Source organism: Sus scrofa, chromosome 17, assembly GCF_054392235.1.
Source record: "Sus scrofa isolate SSC_HxYL_T2T_F1_AM1 chromosome 17, Sscrofa_HxYL_maternal_Yorkshire_Landrace_v2.0, whole genome shotgun sequence".
Taxonomy (NCBI): domain Eukaryota; kingdom Metazoa; phylum Chordata; class Mammalia; order Artiodactyla; family Suidae; genus Sus; species Sus scrofa.
The window spans coordinates 69215446-69234879 of NC_139399.1; the positions used below are offsets into that span (position 1 = coordinate 69215446).

The 19434-nt window shown below is 61.7% G+C and overlaps 1 protein-coding gene across 12 annotated transcripts in view; it reads right to left on the minus strand.

Moving 5' to 3' along the window:
- TAF4 (TATA-box binding protein associated factor 4) overlaps positions 1 to 19434 on the minus strand; it is a 106605-nt gene that overhangs the window by 57491 nt on the left and 29680 nt on the right. For 7 of the 12 annotated variants that reach the window (XM_085003308.1, XM_085003301.1, XM_085003304.1 and 4 more), the window contains 13 exons: positions 16236 to 16402; positions 15186 to 15305; positions 12600 to 12719; positions 11690 to 11812; positions 9613 to 9702; positions 8904 to 9149; positions 7504 to 7651; positions 6993 to 7107; positions 4889 to 5058; positions 4528 to 4658; positions 2932 to 3057; positions 2435 to 2491; positions 1167 to 1286 (listed from right to left, as the gene is read on the minus strand). In XM_085003308.1, coding sequence (XP_084859434.1) covers positions 1167 to 1286; positions 2435 to 2491; positions 2932 to 3057; positions 4528 to 4658; positions 4889 to 5058; positions 6993 to 7107; positions 7504 to 7651; positions 8904 to 9149; positions 9613 to 9702; positions 11690 to 11812; positions 12600 to 12719; positions 15186 to 15305; positions 16236 to 16402 — 1733 coding nt within the window. The remainder of the gene's footprint in view (positions 1 to 1166; positions 1287 to 2434; positions 2492 to 2931; positions 3058 to 4527; positions 4659 to 4888; positions 5059 to 6992; positions 7108 to 7503; positions 7652 to 8903; positions 9150 to 9612; positions 9703 to 11689; positions 11813 to 12599; positions 12720 to 15185; positions 15306 to 16235; positions 16403 to 19434) is intronic. The other 5 variants (XM_085003309.1, XM_085003307.1, XM_085003306.1 and 2 more) reach the window with 1 other exon arrangement.

The following is a 19434-nucleotide window of genomic DNA, read 5'->3' on the forward strand; positions in this document are numbered from 1 at the left end:
CTTTCCTTCTTGTGACCTGGAACACGGTGACGGAACAGACATTTCCTTGGAAGCAAAAGAGCCCAGCAGGGAAACACAGCAGCCAAGGGATAGAGAAGCCTGAGGGATGCCTAAAACTGCAAGCTCACCCAGCACTCTTAGTGTGTCATTCTAGAAACTTCAATCATCTGTATCTGCATTTCCACGGCTTATTCAAGACACAGAGAAATTACACCTTTAATTTAAAAAATCTAGAACTCGGAGTTCCCACTGTGGTGCAACGGAAACGAATCCGACTAGGATCCATGAGGTTATGGGTTCGATCCCTGGCCTCGCTCAGTGGGTTAAGGATCCTGTGTTGCTGTGACTGCGGTGTAGGCCGGCAGCTGTAGCTCGATTCGACCCCTAGCCTGGGAACCTCCACATGCCGCAGGTGCAGCCGTAAAAAGACAAAAGACAAAAAAATAAAATAAAATAAAAAATTTAAAAACTGGAACGGAAAGAAAAAACTGTCAATATTCAGAGGAAACCATTCAAATGTTTGAGGGTGAAATACCACCATTTTCAGGCAGCGAAAGCTGAGACCCTGCCGCCTGCGCTACAAGAGGCGCAATGCCGACCTTCCAGCCAAGGGGTCCCGGGCGGCAGGAACACCAGAAACGGTGAAGACGGCAAAACCTGCAAAGACGACGGGCGCTCTCTCCCTGTGACTGGCTCACAAAACAACGGACAGGCTGGAGAGAAAGTAACAAGACTTTGGAGTCGGGTTTGTAAGTATACAGAGAGATGACAGCAAACAAAACAGGAAATTAATAAGATGTGGACGAACAGGAACCGACTCTCCGTCGTGCCCGGAGTCGCCCCTCGCCCCCCGCGCAGCAAGGACAGTCCGCCCGGGGAGGCCACTCCTGCGACAGTCAGCTCCCCACATTCTCTCCAGAGCGCGTCCGCCTCTCATCACAGGAAACTACGGTGATCAGACTTCCTCACGCAAAGACCTCTGCGCCCGCTCGTGCGACCTCCACGAGCAGCCTGATTGGAATTTAAGGCGGCGCGTGCAAAGCACACACTCCGGGGAGGTGAGACGGCAAGCAACGGCCAGGAGCCCCGGGCGGTGGGCCTGGCGCCTGGAGGCGGGGCGGCAGGTGCCCGAGGCCCTCCCAGCCCGTCCCCGGACGCTGCGGTACCTCTGCTCCGGATCCCGGTCCCGGAGAGTCCACCTTCCTCTTTTTCCTGGGCCCGATGGCGGCCAGGGCTGTGAGGTTGGCATCTCGCTGCCTCATCTGTGCCAGTTCTTGTTGCTGCATCTTTGTTTTGAAAAGGAAACGGGCTGTCATTTTGTGCAAGTTTTTTTTTCTATACAAGTCATACACTGACACCAGAGCATTTTCCAAGTGTTTCTAAATGAAATTTTCTTCAATTTTTTAACAGGAAGCTTACCCTACAATCATAAAAACAGTAAAGCAGCTGGAGCTCCTGCTGTGGTGTCGTGGGTTAAGAACCTGACTGCAGTGCCTTGGGTCACTGCAGAGGCACAGCTTTGATCCCTGGCCCTGCGCAGGGATTAAAGGGTCTGGCATTGCCGCAGCTGTGGTAAAGGCCGAAGCTGTGGCTCAGACTCAATCCCTGGGCCAGGAGCATCCATGTGCCACAGGCACAGCCACTAGCGAAAAAAGAAGGTGGGGGGAGAAAAACAGTAAAGCCACAACTACACATCACCCAGCTCCCTCGTGGCTCGCTCATCAGGTTAAGGCTACAGCGTTGGCACTGCTGTGACATGGGTCTGATCCCTGGCCCAGAGATTTCTGAGTGCCACAAGCACGGCCAAAAAACTTTCTACAGAAAAGAAATTTTGGAGTTCCCATCGTGGCTCAGTGGTTAACGAATCCGACTGGGAACCATGAGGTTGCGGGTTCGGTCCCTGCCCTTGCTCAGTGGGTTAAAGATCCGGCATTGCCGTGAGCTGTGGGGTAGGTTGCAGACGCGGCTCGGACCCCGTGTTGCTGTGGCTCTGGCGTAGGCTGGTGGCCACAGCTCCGATTCGACCCCTAGCCTGGGAACCTCCATATGCCACGGGAGCAACCCAAGAAACGGCAAAAAGACAAAAAAGAAAGAAAGAAAGAAAGAAAGAAAGAAAGAAAGAAAGAAAGAAAGAAAGAAAGAAAGAAAGAAAGAAAGAAAGAAAGAAATTTTTGCAATAGATGCTCATCTTAAAACACTCAAAAAATGTGAGGGAATTCTGAAAGTCTAGCCATCGGATGCACCAGGGGAGAACTACCGTGATGTTTAAAAGCAGGACAAACACCCTTGCAAACATTCCCAACTGCTAGGTGAAGCCCGCTGTGCAGAAACAGCACCGCTTTCTCAACCCTTCTCTCCTGTGAAGAGGCCGAGATGAAACGCGAGCGTGTTTTCAGGTGTGCAAATTCCTGAACTAGAAGAACGAGCAGCTTACCTCCTTTGCCTTCTGTTTCAATCTTAACTGTTCCGGATCTTCTTGTCTGGATCGAGACTATTTTCAAATGGGGAAAAAAAGAAAATAATTTATGACTTAAATGTTTATCATCTGACAAGCACGTTACCGTAGTCACGATACAATAACCTCTACGTGGCAGAATGCACACTAACTCCTTTAAATGTTAATAGCCAGAGATGGAACATACATGCCATCGTGAAAAACAAGCAACAGCATCCATGAAAATCAATACCACTTGGATATAAGAAATAGGACGCGGCCCTGAAATCTGACTTGATGTGACATGAGGACAACGGGCCAGGACCCCAGGCTCAGGCGGGGCCGAGTGACGGCTTCCCCCGCAGCTCCGCCGCAGCCCGCGCACCAGGCCATCCAGGCCAGCCGCACACCCTGCTCGGGCTCCTGGGCACCCAAGCACGTCTGCGGTGCCGGACGGAGGGGACACCAGCGCGACCAAGGGGCCCGCGAGCACTTGCCTTTGCCGCCCGCATCAAGATCTCTCTCTCCTGCTCGTCTTTCCTCTGCTTTTCAATCTGATCGAGCTGCTCAAAGAACTTGAGCTGAGCCCGGACGTCACTTGCCTGCTCGTATCTGTCATCGTCCTACGGGAGTAAAAGCACCGTTTGTTAGGAGCCTGGACACCCAGCTGCACAGTCTGGGTACCCAAGGTCCACGCTGGCGCCAGACCCAACCCCGCACTCTCTGCATCTGACACGCGCGCCGGACGCTCACAGGTGCGCTCAGGTGAGAGGTCACGGAGAGGCTCTGGGGAAGTTTCCGTTTCACACACTTGGCTATCATTTGGTTTTTTGGTTTTTTTTTTTTTTTTTTTTTTTTTGTCTTTTTGTTGTTGTTGTTATTGTTGCTATTTCCTGGGCCGCTCCCGCGGCATATGGAGGTTCCCAGGCTAGGGGTTGAATCGGAGCTGTAGCCACCGGCCTACGCCAGAGCCACAGCAACGCGGGATCCCAGCCGCGTCTGCAACCTACACCACAGCTCATGGCAACGCCGGATCGCTAACCCACTGAGCAAGGGCAGGGATCGAACCCACAACCTCATGGTTCCTAGTCGGATTCGTTAACCACTGCGCCACGACGGGAACTCCTGGTTTTTAAGGAACATTTTAAATGTTTTACAGAAGTTCTCGTGGCACAGTGGTTAATGAATCCAACTGGGAACTGTGAGGTTGCGGGTTCGATCCCTGGCCTTACTCAGTGGGTTAAGGATCCAGCGTTGCCGTGAGCTGTGGTGTAGGTCGCAGACGCGGCTCGGATCCCGCGTTGCTGTGGCTCTGGCGTAGGCCGGTGGCTACAGCTCCGATTAAACCCCTAGCCTGGGAACCTCCATATGCCGTGGGAGCGGCCCAAGAAATGGCAAAAAAAATAAAAAAGACAAAAAGATAATAATAATAATAATAATAAATAAAACAAAACATTTTCCAGTAATATACAAAATATTTTAGGCAGTTCCCTTGTGGCTCAGTGGGTTCAGGAGCCAACGCTGTCACTGCTGTGGCTCTGGTTACTGCTGGGGCGTGGGTTTGATCCCTGGCCCAGGACATGACACAGGCACAGCCAAAATTTTTAAAAAAATTGAAAGCGAAACAGTTGAAAGCTCTTATCTGGAACGCTGCCCTGCAGCGCTGGCGGCCCCGTGGCGCCTCCAGAACAGGCCAACGACTGGAGAGAAGGCGGGTTCTCCTCGCAAGGCCGGGGCTTCGGTGCGGGCCACCCTCCACAGAGCAGAGGCCGCAGGAGCGCGAGTGGGCCAAAGCCCCGGGTACGCAGCCGCAGCCGCAGCCGCGGGAGCCAGGAAGCCCAGAGAGGAGACGGGCAGACGCCGCCGCTGTCCCCGCGCAGTCGGCTCCCTCCAGTGCATCCCCTCGCGGGCCCGTCCCTCCGCCCCCGCGGGCCAGCCGCACCCAGAGCACCACGGGTGAAGGACGCGCACCCCTCCCAGACGCTACCACTGAGCAAGGCAGAGCCAGCGGGGCCCCTCGCCGACCCACAGCGCCCCTCCGGGGCTGGGCAGCGGGCGGCCCCGCCGGGGGGGGGGGGGGGGGCGCAGGTTACCTTGTAAGAGAAGTTCTTCTGCTGAGCCGTTTCTGAGATCTTCTCCACGAGGTTCTGCAGCCTCTGCTGCGTGGCGTGTGACACGTAGCCCACCACGTCGGGGTGCAGCTCTGTGATGCCGTGCTTTTTACCTGAGGACAGGCCCCGTCTCACAACCACGGAAGCCCTTCGCTTCCCGCCCTGTTCTTCTCGCATCTGCAGCCCCCGGGCAGCCCTGCGGGAGGCGGGGTCCACGCCGGCTTCAACCACCCGAGAACGGCGCTGGCAACGACGCGGAAAGCACAGCCCAGGGGAGACAGGTGACATAGGACCGAGTGTGCCCCCCACCCCGGGCCGGAGCTGGCGGGAGGCTCGAGCGCACCTATCTCTAATATCCGTCTCTGTAAAGGCGCTGGGAGGAGGAAGGTCTCGTCCTTGCAGGACCGCGTCAGCGTGCCCACCAGCTCAGAGTTCGTGGCTAATATCCTGGCACTTTCTTCCGACAGGTTCACTCCGGCCATCGACGCCACATCATTGATGTCATCGTCATCCCTTCGGAAGAGAAGAAGAGACGCTGCTGTCCCAGGGAGGACGCCGAGCGGGCACGCCCAGGTGGCCCTGAGGCAGCGGGCACTGTCGCCTCCAGGCATGCGTCCGCCAGCTCCCTCTGGCACCGCCCTGCCACCTGCAAGGGAAAGCAGTCTCCTGAAAGTGAACCTGCGCTTTCCCGATCTGCTCACTGCTTCACGGGACCCACAGCAGTGACTTGTTTTTAAAACAATCACAGTGGGAGTTCCCGCCGTGGCGCAGGAGAAACAAATCCGACTGGGAACCATGAGGTTGTGGGTGCGATCCCTGGCCTTGCTCAGTGGGTTAAGGATCCTGCATTGCTATGGCTGTGGTGTAGGCCAGCAGCTGGAGCTCGATTAGACTCCTAGCCCGGAAACCTCCATGTGCCACAGGCGCGGCCTTAAAAAAAGCAAAAAAAAAAAACAGTCACAGCTGGCGCAACATGGGAAGACCACCAGAGGGAAGTCTCCCTGCATCTGGAGGCTGAGCGGCCGACACGACGCCCCCCACCCCCCGGGACAGTGCGGTGCAGTTGTTGCCTCCCTGCGGACAGGGGCGTCCCCTACGGACCCCCCCCCCCCCGCCGCCGTCCAGCAGCCACACTCAGAGCCCGGCTGTGGCTGACTGTCCCCCAGCAGCTCCACGCAAAGGCCGCTGCTCAGGGTCACCCGCTGCACCTGCCTGTGGCGCCTCTGCAGCCGCTCCCTGACCCGCGTGCCCTTGATGCCGGGAAGGTCACGGGCCAGGCCTTCTGCAGCGCAGCCTCACTCTCCCCGCCCGCCGGCGATGCATCTTTCGCAGGGGTCCCGGCTCAGGGGGTCCCTGCCCAGGGGGTCCCTGCCCGGCTTCCCGCCATCGCCGTCAGGGCGCTCCCTCCCCGTGCAGCTACGAGGACCTCGCGGGACGCGCCCTGAGACCCAGCAAGCTCCGCTCGCCATAAACCACCCCTTTGCTCGTGCCACCAGCTCGGTTTCCTATCCCATCCAGCGGGTACAATCGAGCACTGCAGACGTGCCCGGCCCTTGGGGGCTTCTGACCCACACTCACACCCTGGACACTGGCCTCTGACTGAACAAGAAGCACCAACTCGTCCTGCACCCTCCTGACCCCAGCCCTGGCGTCGGCAGCCTCACAAAGTGCCCTGTCACTGCACCATCTGGCCGCTGGGTCGTGGCGTCACTGTTCCCCAGCCCCTTCAGTGGGAGAGCAAGCAGCGCCCACCTGCAGCCCCTGCAGACGTGCACGCGGGCACAACCAACCTCAAGACCCACCCCCCAGCCCCTGCCCCGGTGCAGCCTGTCTACCCCTCCCTGCACGTCTGAGTCCCTCGCCTGCCACGAAGAGACCTGGCTGCCAGCAGCCCTGGCTCCTGGACTTGTGACCTGCTGGTGGACGGAGCTCCCACTGCCACCTCCGCCCTCTGCCTCTCGGACGTCCTTCCCACCCCACCAGCCCCGACCCCACATGCTGGGCAGTGCCAGGCACCACACCCTCCCCGCCCTGCTCGGACACCGACCCTGGCTCAGGCCACCCCAGCTCCCCGCACTGCCCACCCCAGGCCTGCTCCTGCTCCCGGACAGCTCCGGGGCCGAGGCCTCTGGGAAGGGCAGGGCAGGCACACTTTTCAGCAGTGACGTGCAGACCAGCTGCTTGTCGAGAGACCCAGCACAGCGCTTCTGAAGGTTCTGGGGTTGCGCTCGAAGCCAAACCGCTCACGGCCGGGACGTGCTCACTGCCCCGCCATAAAGTCAGAGAACGTGGGCGCTGTGCCCGCCCGCCCTGCGTCTACAGCAAATGGCCCCGGCTACGTGCTGGGGAGACACATCGCGGTCAGAAGCGAGGATCCCCAAGAGGGGACAGGAGGCACACCGTCCCCACGCGCAGCGGCACTGGGCGAGGCGGGGCTCAGTTCTCACCGAAACGAGCCGCCCCCGGGCTCCTTGAGTTTATTTTTCTGTGCAGCAGCCGCTTGAGCCGAGACAGCAGAAAGAGCTTTGGTTCCAGGTAACACAGCAGGTTTCACCACGGGGACTGCAAAACAAGAGACGAGGGTGTGCCACTGCGCAGGGACACGGAGCCGCTGCGCCCGCGGACGGGCCGCTCGCTCCAGTGCCGGATGGGCCGAGGGAAGGGCCACCGCTCCCAACCCGCTACGGTGGCGCTTTTCCCCACAGCGGGTGACTAGCTCTAAGCCAAGGAGGAGAGCGCAGCGGGGCCTCGGCAGCATCTGCCCACGTCGCACCTCCTGAAGCCCAGGACTGGCTGCTGCTGGGGAACTCAGCCCCGAAACCACGCTGACGGGGTGGCCGGTACAGGCGCCAGCGGAACCAACACCGCTCCCTCCACCCGAGCCGCAAACCACGCGGGCCGCTTCACGGGCTGCGCCCTCAGCCTCCGTCCGGGAGGAGGCCCAGGACCGGGGCTCACCTGGCTGCAGCTGGTTGAGCTGGATCTGCTGCGGCGTGGTGAGCACGATGCGGCTGTGGGGCTGCCGGAGCGCCACCATGGGCGTCTGCGTCAGCGTCACCTGCGGGGGCCGGATCAGCGCTCCAGGCTTGGGCGGCTGCTGGATCACCTGCGGCAGAGGCCAGAGGGCGCGTCGGCACGGCCCCCCCGGGCCGCTGCCTGCTCCCCACAGAGGACCCAGGCCTGGGAGGACCAGGCGGATGGGACAGGCCCCGAGGCGGCACCACCAAGAGCTCTGCGGGCAGACCGGCTGCTCGAAGGCCACACGTGGGGCCCTGAGGTCACAGCCCAGGGGTCCGTGTTCAGAACCGGCAGGAGTGGGTGGCCCCTCCCTGGCATCAGCACAGGTGACCTGGGCCTACACCCCACGTCACAGCACTGGCACGGAGGGGGTGAGGCAGTGCCCTCCCTGCCGCACGGCCGGCCTATGGACGATGCGGAGGTTCGGGACTGGCGGGCCTGACCGCACCCTGCCGCCCTGCGTGCAGACATGGGAAGCAGAGGCCCCGTGCTCCACGCGGCCTGTCTCCTGCCCAGGAGCACGAGCAGCGCCCCTCACGCAACTGCACAGTCGAGGCCCGACCCGCCAGACCAGTGGCTCCCCAGCAAGTGCCCCTCCAGAGAGCGCGCCCTCCGGCGCCACCGGCACGACAGCCCTACGCCCCCCGCAGACACACGGCTCCCGCCCCATCCAGCGGGCCTCCCTCGCCACCTGCAGAGGCAGAAGCACGGGCAGCTCCTCACCTGAGCAGGGGAGCAAACACCCTCTCCTGACTCGGTCGCCCACCGGGTCCGTACGGGAGCGTTACCATAAACGCTCCATGGCCCAGTGCAGCGACACGAGGACCTGCCTGGCCTCAATCTTTTCACTGCCTAGCAACAAAATCTTTTTGACACAAAAAAACAAAAGCAATTGCCTTTCAAACCTAACTCTTCCCAGGGCAGAGCCGCAGAATAACGAGCCACCAGAGCCTGCAGTTCCAGCCCCTGGGAAGCCCCAGGCCCCAAAGCCGCTCAGAGCTGGGCCCTCGCCACAAAGCCACCAGGCCCTGCCTGACGCACCCAACGCGCTTGCCTGCGCCCGTACAGGCAGCTGCTTCTCACCAGGGACAAGGTCAGGCTGAAAGGCCAGTGACCAGCACAGGGCTCGCCCAACCAGATGGCCCAAAGGCAGAGGCCGGGCCGAACGGTGTGAAAGTCGGCAGCTGCGGGCCGGACGTAAGGGACATGCCTGCAGGCCTCGGCCTCCAGCTGCCACTAGTGTTTAGGTGACACCCCGGCCTCCCCAGCAGGCTTCTCAGAGTTGCAGCCAATTTATGCAAGAGGTGGGCAGGGGGCGGGCACGGCTCTCGCCTGCATACCAGCGGTGTGGGCTGCCCCTGCTTGCCGACGCCAACCTGTGTGGGCTGCGTGAGGCTGATGACAGGGGGCTGGAGGGCGCTGGTCACCGTGGCCGCCGTCTTCCCGGCGGTACGCTGGACCGAGCCACTGAGCACCACGGCCGTGAGCGCGGTGGTGGCCTGGGAGGCCGGCGGCTGCTGCTGCTGGCTCTGCTGGATGAAGGCAGCGGAGTCGGGGGTCAGCTGTCTCAAGGCAGGCAGGCTCCTCTGGGCAGAAAGAGACACAACAGAGACATGCATCCCTGAGACGACGACGGGCGTGACGCCCCGCCGGCCCTGGGCGCCCGCAGGGCGAATCGCACGAGGACTGGCCGCAAGCGGCTGGAAGGACCGGCAGGCGTGTTTCCGAAACACGGTCAAGCCCACCACGGCAGCAGGCGCCGTCTCAGGGACACCCTCATCCCAGCGGCCCGGGCGCCCCAGCAGCTTCTCGCGCTCAGGCCGCCCTCTGCGGGGAAGGGCCCTTCTCCACCCCCAGTGTGACACCCGAGCGGCGGCAGGGGCAGGGGTCTCGTTTACAGAAAACCCTCGAAGAGACAACTGAACACCTGTCTTGGGGTGCTTCACAGGTGCCAACACCGCGACAGTGACGGCCGTGCCAGCCCAGGACAGGCCCCCAGCCCCAGCCCCAGCCCCGCCCCAGGCTCAGGCGCACGGGGCTTCCAATTACCTTCAGGAAAGGCACAAGGTAAGGTTGAGGTGAAGAATTAAGCTCCCGGTATAACCTGCTGGTGAAGTCTTCCGCTTCGATTTTTCCATCCTTCAAAATAAAACCCACATTGAAATTCCTCCCTCAACACCCGGTTGAAGGCGTCTCTTCACTCAGCGTTTCTCGGGGCTCGTGCTGTTGGATGAGCTGCTGCTCCCACCAGGTCGTGCCCTGGACAGAGGTGCGGGCGGGGCAGGGCGCTGGGTGTGCAGCCCACACAGCTGCCCGGGTGTGGGCTGAAGGCTCCCGCCGGCACTCACGGCTCCACCTGTCGTCTGCCAGCACTGACCCGCCACACGTGCACTGGGGTCTTTTGCCAGGATGCGGACTAGCTTAAAAGGAACTCCGCCAGCAAAGCCAGAAGTGCAGCCACAGAGCAGCGCAGGCCGGGGACACCCTGACAGGAGACGCAACACCCGTGCGAAGACCTCGGGCCCCAGGGGGAGCCCCAAGCCACGAGCAGCTGGGCGCCTTGACCAGGGCAGGCACCATCTGGCCTGGAAACCAAAGCACACTGGGCGCAAGGACGGGAGGTGGGCAGGGAGGGACACCCTGGAGAGGAGCACCGTTCCGGCCAGGACCTGACTCCCAGAGCCCTCCGCGACAAAGCTCCGCCCACCAGGGTCACTGCCACCAGCAGCACGCCCGGTGCCGACTGGGCCCAATTCAAGGAAGGAGCAGCCAGGGCCACAAAGGGGTCATGGAAGAGGGGCGGGACGGGGGTCCCAGTGCCCTGCTAAGGGCGCAGCACAAGGAGCCAGTGATGGACTCGTCTGGGAGCAGAGAGACAGCAAGACAAGCCAATTCTTTTTTTTTTTCCTGCTTTTTAAGGCCACACCTGCAGCAATTGGAAGTTCCCAGGCGAGGGGTCGAATAGGAGCTGTAGCTGCCAACCTAAACCACAGCCACAGCAATGCTGGACCCAAGCCAGGCCTATGACCTACAGTGCAGCTCAGAGAAGCACCAGATCCTTAACCCACTGAGCGGTGCCAGGGATCGAACCTGCATCCTCCTGGATACTAGTCAGGTTCGTTACCACTGAGACACGACGGGAACTCCCAGAGACAAACCAATTCTTTCAGCAACGGGGAGGGGGCCAGGGACATGGGGCCATGGGAAAAAAGGGATCGGTGTTTATTTAGAAGTTTTCATTCGAAAATGAAATCCTAAAAATTAAAACAAACAAAAAGCTGGCAGTTCTTTTTCCTTGCAGGAGGTGAGATGCTTTTTCAATCTGAGTTTCCTGAAAGCATTTACGTAAGGCCTGAAGCCATCAGTTTTGCTTATGAAAGCGGGACTGGGTGTCTCGGACACCGCAGTGCCGGCCCAGAGAGGCTCCCCTCCCGCCCAACCCCTCGGCCCAGGAGGGAGGCTGGGAGTGGAGGGGCTGAGCCGGCAGATCCACCGGCAAAAGGGCAGAAAACACCCAACAGTCCGTGTGTGAGTCCGCCTGGCTTCCTCAACAGAGAAACCGGAAGGAAAGAAAAGCAGGACGGCAGGGCCCTCAGGTTAAAGGCCGCTGCAGGAGGGCCCGAGGCGCGACCGCAGCCCCAGCCCGCAGCCCCCAGCCCGCAGCAGACCCCGCCTCCAGGAGCCTCAGGGCTGGAGGAATCCTGCGCTTGCAGGTAACGTCCAGGGCTCCGTGGGGAATCTCTCTGGGGCTGGGGAGGAGGAGTGGATGCCAACGGGTGCCCGGCAGACGCCAAGTCGGCTAAGAATAATGACCCATGAAGGCTGGAGGGGACCTGGCCGGACTCGTCACTCCGCATCAGCTTAACTGATGCCCTCCGAGGGAAGAGGTTAGGCAGGTGGAGGAGAGCGAGGGCCTTTACAACAAACCCAGCCCCTGCCGGTGAGTTTACACGCCCACTGCGAGCACGTGTGGCAGCAGCTAGTCGGGAAAAGGAGATTCTAGAAACAGCCCCGCGCTCCCCTGCTGCCTGCACACAGAGCCGCCCCGGCTGAGAGCCAGACGCCTCCTCCACGGGTCAAGGACAAGCGCTTCGGGGTGAAGGGCCAACATCAAAAGCCCTCTTACCAGCAGGCTCTGCACCAGCTCCTTCACGTTAGCGGCGGTCTCTGTAGACTGTTTACCGGATGAAGCCAGTTTTATTAATGTAGATAAAAAATTTTTACATTTCTTCACGTTTTCCATAGTTTCCTGGATACGAATTTATAAAAACATAAGTGAAAAACTTAAAAGGCAGGCGGTCTTCACAGCTCTCGGTTTAACTAAGATACATTCATCACGTGAGAAACGGCGACTTCTCCTCCAAGAGGTCTCTCGAGAAACTGCAGGGCCTCTCGCGGCCTTGCTGATGGGAGCGGAAACCACACAGGCACCCGAGGGACACACGCGCCGCAAGCTTGTCGCACTCCGGCCGCCCTCGTCTCCAGGAAACGTAACTAATGACCTGCGGGCGGGTTGGCCGTGATGCTGCCCAGCCCAGGGAACAGCTGACACTTGGGGGCGCGAGGGGAGGAACCGAATCGCAGCGCGGCAGCCAAAGGGGACGGAGACGCTCGGCCAACAAAGGGAAAAGTGCGGCGTGCACGCACCCCCACAGTGTGAAGACTCACACACGTGCAGGAAAACTGCCGAGAAATAAGACCGAGGGGCGCTGCCACCCGCCAGACGGCAACTCGGCACAGCCCGCGCCCGGGGCTCGACCTCGCACACCTCCGCACGGCCCCGAGGCCGCCCGCAGGGCAGTGGGCCCTTCCTGCCGCCCTGCAAAGGCCCACGCCCTCAGTCCCCTCTTGGCACGAACCACAGAGACCTCAGCACACTGCCGCGCCGGGAGCCGTGGCTCCCCCAAGCTGGCCGGCGCTCCAGGGCGGCTCAGACAAGACAGGCGGCCCCCGAGGTCTGGGGGGGGAAGGGGGCACCTGCAGGGGGCCGATGCCCCCATCAGGAGGGGCCTGGGCTGCCGGAGGGCGGCACTCACCGTGGCAGCTGTGGAGGTGGGGGTGGCCCCCGGGACCGTTCGCTGAGGTGTCCCCGTCTGAACCGCTGTGGCCGTCCCGAGCGAAGCGGTCTGGGCAGTGCCGCCCAGGACAAGCTGAGGCTGCAAGAATCCAAAACTCAAGGTCAAGAGAGGCTCTGGGGAGACGGTCCCCGTGGGACCCCCTGCAGCAGGCGGGGGCCCCCCAGACGCGCACCCACGAGGACCCACACCGGCCCACGGCAGAGCGCGTCCCCAAGGCCACCCTGAGCACCCAGGAGGTGGTCCCCTGCAGCAGCAGCAAAAACCGACGGACACGAAGCCAGTTTCTGGAAAGAACCCGGCTGTCAGAAGTCAAGGCCAAGAGCCACAGGGAGACCTGTACGACCTCTGAATAACCAGACCAGGTCCCGCCTCAGAAACTCCGAAAACAAAACAGAAACGGACTGGAAAGCCCATCACCTGGCTTGTGCAGGGGGGGGGGGTGACAAGAAGGCCAGGGCTCTCCCCCGCCCTCTCCCTCCGTCTCTCTCTCCCCCCCTCTCCCTCTCCCCCTCTCCCTCTCTCTCTCCCTCTCTCCCTCTCTCCCGCGCGCGCACACACACACACACACACAGGCAGCACCCACCACACCCCCACGGGGGTGGCACCAGCATCCTCAGGGCTCCTGGGCCCCCCTCCACTGCCAGACCAACCGCCCTCTGCTCTCCGCACGCAGGGCCCATCAAGAACTACCCTGGAGGGGGTCCCGGAGCAGACAGGGACCCGAAGCAGTGGGTGTGGGGAGGCAGAGGCCACGCTGCTAAACAACTGTGTTTAAGCAAACGAACCGCTGGACACCAAACATGTCGGGCAGCTCAAACCGCTGGCCTTGGTCAAATTCCACGTGAGCCATCAGGACGCACCTATGCTCTGGAGTTGTTTCATTACCAACTTTTCCAATTTAAAAACCCAGGCTTCTCAATTTTGCAAACGTTACTCACTTTCTGAAGGTAGGGGGCAGTGTAACCCCTTCTAAGCAAACGGGTCCCGGCGCCCTGGCCGCTCCCTGATGGGCAAGCAGCTGAAACCTGCACTGACGTGTCCCCAGAGGTCCCTAAGGTTCCCAAAGTGACCTCCAGGCTGTGGACGCTGGCCTCACCGGACACGTGAGTTGGAAAGGGCCTTTTCTTTATCATCCCCGTTCTTTTCCTTACAACAGTAAGGCTGTATTACTTTGCTTTTGTTGCTGTTTTTGGCCAAGCCTGCCGACATGCAGAAACTCCCAGGCCAGGGACAGAACCTGCGCCACAGAGTGACAATGCCTTAACCAGCTGCGCCACCAGGGGAACTCCAAGCCTGCGTTACTGTTGTCAGTCAAAGAACAAACTTCCAAGGAGGAAGATTAAGAGAAGCGACCAAGAGCCATCTTCGGAGCTGCTGCTGGGCGCCCAGAGACGGCCAGGGCCCGGCGACCCCTGGGGGCTCCGCTCACACCAGGAGCGGCGGCCCTCATCAGCGCCCGCTGGTCCGCTGAGGACCGAGGCCCCCCAGACAACGCCTGTCCCCACAAGTTTCTCCTTCTCCGCAGCACGGGACGCAGAAACGGTGAGCTTCCTGACCCTCCCAGAGGACAGAAGACACTGGAGTGGCCATGAGCCACTCAGCCTCCGACTGCTGCTCCAACCTGGCCACCTGGGGCCACCCTGCCCTGTGCCCAAAGCACCACCCTCGGCCCCCTCCCCTCACTGCCGTCAAAACCCACCAGGAGGAGGAGTTCCCCACTGTGGCGCAGTAGAAACGAATCTGACTGGCATCCATGAGGACGCAGGTTCGATCCCTGCCCTCGCTCAGTGGGTTAAGGATCCGGCGTTGCCGTGAGCTGCGGTGTAGGTCACAGATGTAGCTCGGATCCCCAGTTGCTGTAGCTGTAGTGTAGGCCAGCAGCTGCAGCTCCAATTCGACCCCTAGCCTGGGAAATCCATATGCCAAGGGTGCAGCCCTAAAGTAACAAAAAAAAAGCCAGCCAGCCAGCCAGCCAGCCAGCCAGCTCACTGGGGGAGGGCTGGCATCCACGGCTCACCCCACCGCAGAAAGGACCAGCAAACACACTGACCCCCCACCCCTCGAGGGCTGGCAGTGAACAGTTCGAGAACCCGCTTCAGCGCCTGCAAAGGATGCAGCTGCAGGCAGGCAGCTCCGAGGCCGAGCTGGCTGAGACCTGGATCGGACCGCGGTCTGGAGCTCACGCCCCAGGGTCCATGCCCGGTGCTGAGGGGTGTGCTGAGAACGACGCACATTAACAGCCAGGGCAGAGACAGGGAGGCCACTGTCCCCTCGGGGCGGGAACACACCCGCTCACACGCACACACCCCACCTGCGCAGTGGTCTCCCCCGCTCTGGGGGCTGCCAGACACCACTAAGGTGACACAGCCTAACGGGAAGCTTTTCAAAGTGCTGCTGGTGTTCAGTTCTGCGCTGCTTCAAAGAAGAGCAACTCTGACCCGCCCTGTGTCGGTGGCCAGAGAAGAATACGGGCTTCAGAGAGCCCCCCGCCCCATCTCCACGGCCCAGCGCCCAGCACCAGGGCGCCGTGGGGACCAGCCTCACCTGAACCCCGGGCGAGCGCTGCAGCGCCGCCGTGGGCTGGACTGTCGTCTGGGCCTGAGACACTTGCTTGATGATGGTCGTGGGGGTCACCTGCCGAGCAATGATGGGGGTCCCTGGTGCCTGGAAGACAAGGAGGAGTGGCCTAGTGGGGAGCAGGAGCAAGCGCCCGGCGGTGGCGGCGGCACCGCCCCCTCTCTCCCCAGGGAAAGCGGACCATCGGCACCGGCACACGCGGGGCCAGAGGCGCCAGCAGACCTTCCGAGCCCAGGGCCCGCCACGGTCGCCGAGGAACGCGTGCGCCTGGAACGCGTGCACTTCCTGAAATCCTGGCCACAAGCGCCAGGAAGCAACAAGGGCCGTGAGAAGCGCGTCCCCGCGCCGAAAGGTCGGTCCCAGGGCTGCGGACTCCTCAACCCCGGAGGGAGCGGCGGCCGCCAGCGGAAGGTGACCCGAAGCCGGCCGAGCAGACCCAGCGCGCATCCGACGTGGACGCGCACAGCGGCAGTGCCATGAAACCACGCGGGCCCCCCGGGCCCCGAGGTCAGCTCCGGGCACTCGGGTGTGGCACGGAGCAGGGCGCTCTGAGTCCCCGAGCACACACAGCACAGGCGCCGCCTGACCCCAGAGGGAGGGCAGCCCAAGTCCCCGAGGTCTCCCAGATCTTCCGAATCTGCCCCTTAGCTACTAAACAGCCAGCCCACTCCCGACAGCAGAACCGCAGCAGACAGGCGGCAGGAGGCCGAGCACACGGGGGCATCGCGCGGGTGCGGCCCCGACGGAAACGAAGGGCGGGCGCCGGGGAAGGGGAGTCCGGCAGCGGCGTCAAGCATCGCGACCCTCCCGCCACAGCCCGGGGGCGGGCAGGAACCCTAAAGGCGTCAATGCCCAGGGCGGCGGGTGTTCGCCACAACCCTGTGAAGGCCCTAGGCCTCCCGGGCTCGGTGCTGACGGACCCACCGCTCCTGCGCCCTGCGAGCAGCACAGGCAGATCTGAGGCAGGGCGGGGCGGGGGGTGCCAGCAGAGAAGGAAGGAAGGGGGCACTCACTCACCTGCACAGCGGAGATCTGCACGGGAGGGGCACTTGTGGGGGTGGCCGGCCGGGGCCCCATGCTGCTCTGCGGCTGGGCCTGCGCCTGCGCCTGCGCCTGCATCTGGGCCAAGGCCTGCTGAGGGATCATCAGCAACTGGCCATTCTCGCTTCGCACGAGGACCATACCTGGGGAAGAGGGGGCATCAGGAAGTGGGCCCCCAAGGGCCCGACTCTACAGGGTCCCAACAGCTCAGGAGGCGGAAGCTGTCAACGGGCTCGCCAGCAGGGCAATGTAGACGACAGCAAAACCTAAGGACTCGGTCGCGGCCGTCAGACAGTGGCTGAGCCCCCTTCGCAAACGGGCCAGGCCACGCCCTCGTGCCGCACCCCTGCCGACAGCCCCCCGCGCCCCTGCAAGGGGGCAGGGACACTGAGGGCCTGCGCGTCCCCATGGCCGTGCACACTCCCCACCAAGGCTGCCGGCATGGCCGAGTTCCCAGGGCAGCAGCGTCTGGTCAGAGGTCATGGTTGGAGCCCCAGCCCTGGAGCAGGTCTCCCTGGCCCCCACGCCACTGGAGGAGGCAGCTTGGCCCCTTTGCCGTCCTCGCGGGCTGGGCGGGACCCCAGAGGACAGGGCTCCCCACAGCCCACATGCCCGAGCCCTAAGGCCTGCAACGCCCCTTCTAGGAACGGCCTCCTCGTGGGCGGGGGCAGGGCCGGGCCGACGTAACCTGGGATGCCCACTCAGAGACACAGAGACCCCCGAGGACCACCGACACTTCATGGGACTTTGGCTCAACCGCTGGAAACCAAGTCCTAGTGGCCAGGTTTGCGTCAGTTTTAGCTTCAAACAGCAGCAACCAATTACCTCCTAGATCCCATCAGCAACAGTAACACAACTGTCACAATGAAGTTTCCGGGACAGAGGTGAGGATGGAGGCCTCGGCGGGGGCTCGGCACCCACTAAAGGACCAGGCAAGCAGCTGCCAGGGGTGTCCCATGGGGAGCTGCAAATGGGACCCTCGAGCCCGAGGACCGCTGCCAGCCTTCCCATGTGACACGAGGCCTCCTGAACCAACCGGAGGGGTCACACCAACCTACAAGTCCCTGGTGCTCCTGCAACACCATCACGACACCAGAAGTGACAGCCTCTCCCCAGGTTCACACTTACAATGCTTGATCCAAAGGACCCACATTTATGCCCATTACGAGAGCTTCCCTCCCAAACATGCCTTTTACAACAAACGGGGCTGAAATCCCCCCCAAAAAATTGCCAATAACTTACTCTCTCGAAATCTCCAAAATCCGAGAGCTTGTTAAGGCTCAGAAGGGAGAAAGGCCTGGAATGCTCAGGGCTGGAGGGACGACCATGCCCTAAGAAGCTTGCTCGGTCCTCAGAAGGCTTGGCGGGCCAGGAGCCAGCTCGAAGGGCCACCAGCCTGGGCCATGCGTGTCTGGGGCCCCCAAAGAGGGGGCTCAGGGAACAGCCAGCCCTTGCTCCCCAGGCCACTCCGGGCCCTTCCTGCAGGGGCGCCAGGGCTGGCTGGGAGCAGGGCAGCCAAGCCCCCCATTCCCAGGCTGGGAGCCCCAATGTCAACCTCGCTGACGCCAACGCTTTGGTCATCAAAGGCTTTTCCACTTGAAGCAGGACACGTACAGGCGTTTAAAGGAACACTTACACAATACACGTGCAGGGAAGGCAATGTGGTGAACAGGCCAGGGAGGCCACAGGGATCTGTGGCCACTGGGGCTGTGCGACGTGCCCACGGTGAGAGGGACAGCGGGGGACAGAAGCAAGGGTCTTCCCCAGAAGAGACGACACGGCCCTTGCAGTGACATACCCTTTCTGTGCATTAAAAATGGCTAGAGTGAGCATTTAAATGGGTAAGCGAGAAACGTGACAGCCGCCACAGGGCGTGGAAGCCAAGTGGCTGCTCCAGCCTGGGGACGCCCACGGGCAGGGGCTGCCCTGGGGACCACTTTGCTGTCGGCTTCCCTGTCCACCACGTGGACAGGCGCTGATTCCGACACAAAGCAGTCAGGCAAGCACGTGACGGCCTGGGGACAATCGGAACAGCACCACGGCCTCAAGCCGTGCTGTGACATTATCAGGGCTGTGGATCGTAAACTCTGCTGCTAACCACTCCCTTCCAACACATAACTGTACCTACCTCCTCCTGCAAAGGCAAAGAAACACGACTTTGTCTTCAAATATAACCAACAATTTTAGATACGAGGTCATGGAAACGCAGTCGGGGGGGGGCCAGCCCCCAGGCCACCTGTTGCCGCCCCTCTGCGTGCAGCTCCGGGAGCTGGTCAGGGAAGGTCCCTCCCTGCCTGGCAGGCGGTAAGTGGCTCCCCCGGAGCCCCCACACAGCCGTGCACACACCACAGCGCTTCCCCGTCGGGCCGCCCTAGTCCCCACCATACACGCCCGCCTGACTTCGGCGGAAGAGAGCTGAGCGCCCGAGCCACAGCCACCCCACCCTTGAGCTGGGCAAGAGGCACACTTGTCCCGCTCAGCACAACTCCACTTCTGAAGGCCTTCCCTCCGCCCAGCGGCCCATTCCTGAGGGCGGCCAACAGGGGAGCCGGGAGCCCTGGACCCAGGCCTGCCTCCCGGTCCAGCCACAGCCCCCCGGGCCACCTTCCCGGCACCGCAGCCCCGGGCCCCGTCTCCCTCCTCCACTCAGGAGGCCCTAAAGCCAAAACCAGCCAACGTGCAACAAGCAGCGACGAGGACATGTGCAGCTGAAGCCGCCAGAGAGCCCCTCGGGGTCCCTTTAAACACTGCACTGTCTCCTCAGCACCGACGGTGAGTGTCCCCCACAGAGAACCTGAGAAAGGCAGGCACGCCGCGGAAAAGGGCAGTCTCCCCAAATCCCGCCACTGTGCGCGTCGCTCTCCAGCCTCTGCCGTGTGTGCGCATGTGCAACACGCGTGCTTGGATCCTTGCAGAGAAAACAGGACATTTTGTTGATGCTGAGTGTGGTATTTATTTTCTTTTCAAACCCCTTATTTTCACTGGTTACACGTTATCTCATCCAAAACGTATTACAATTTCTTTACTGCTGGAAACAGGCTGGTTTCTGTTTGCGTTACTGTGAAGGCTCGGGGTTCTTAAACCACCATCCACGCACAGCCTAAAACCCCCACCAGCCGTTTCGAGGCCACCAAGCTGGGCCGCACGTGCTCCCGGGCACCACGGGCCTGGACGC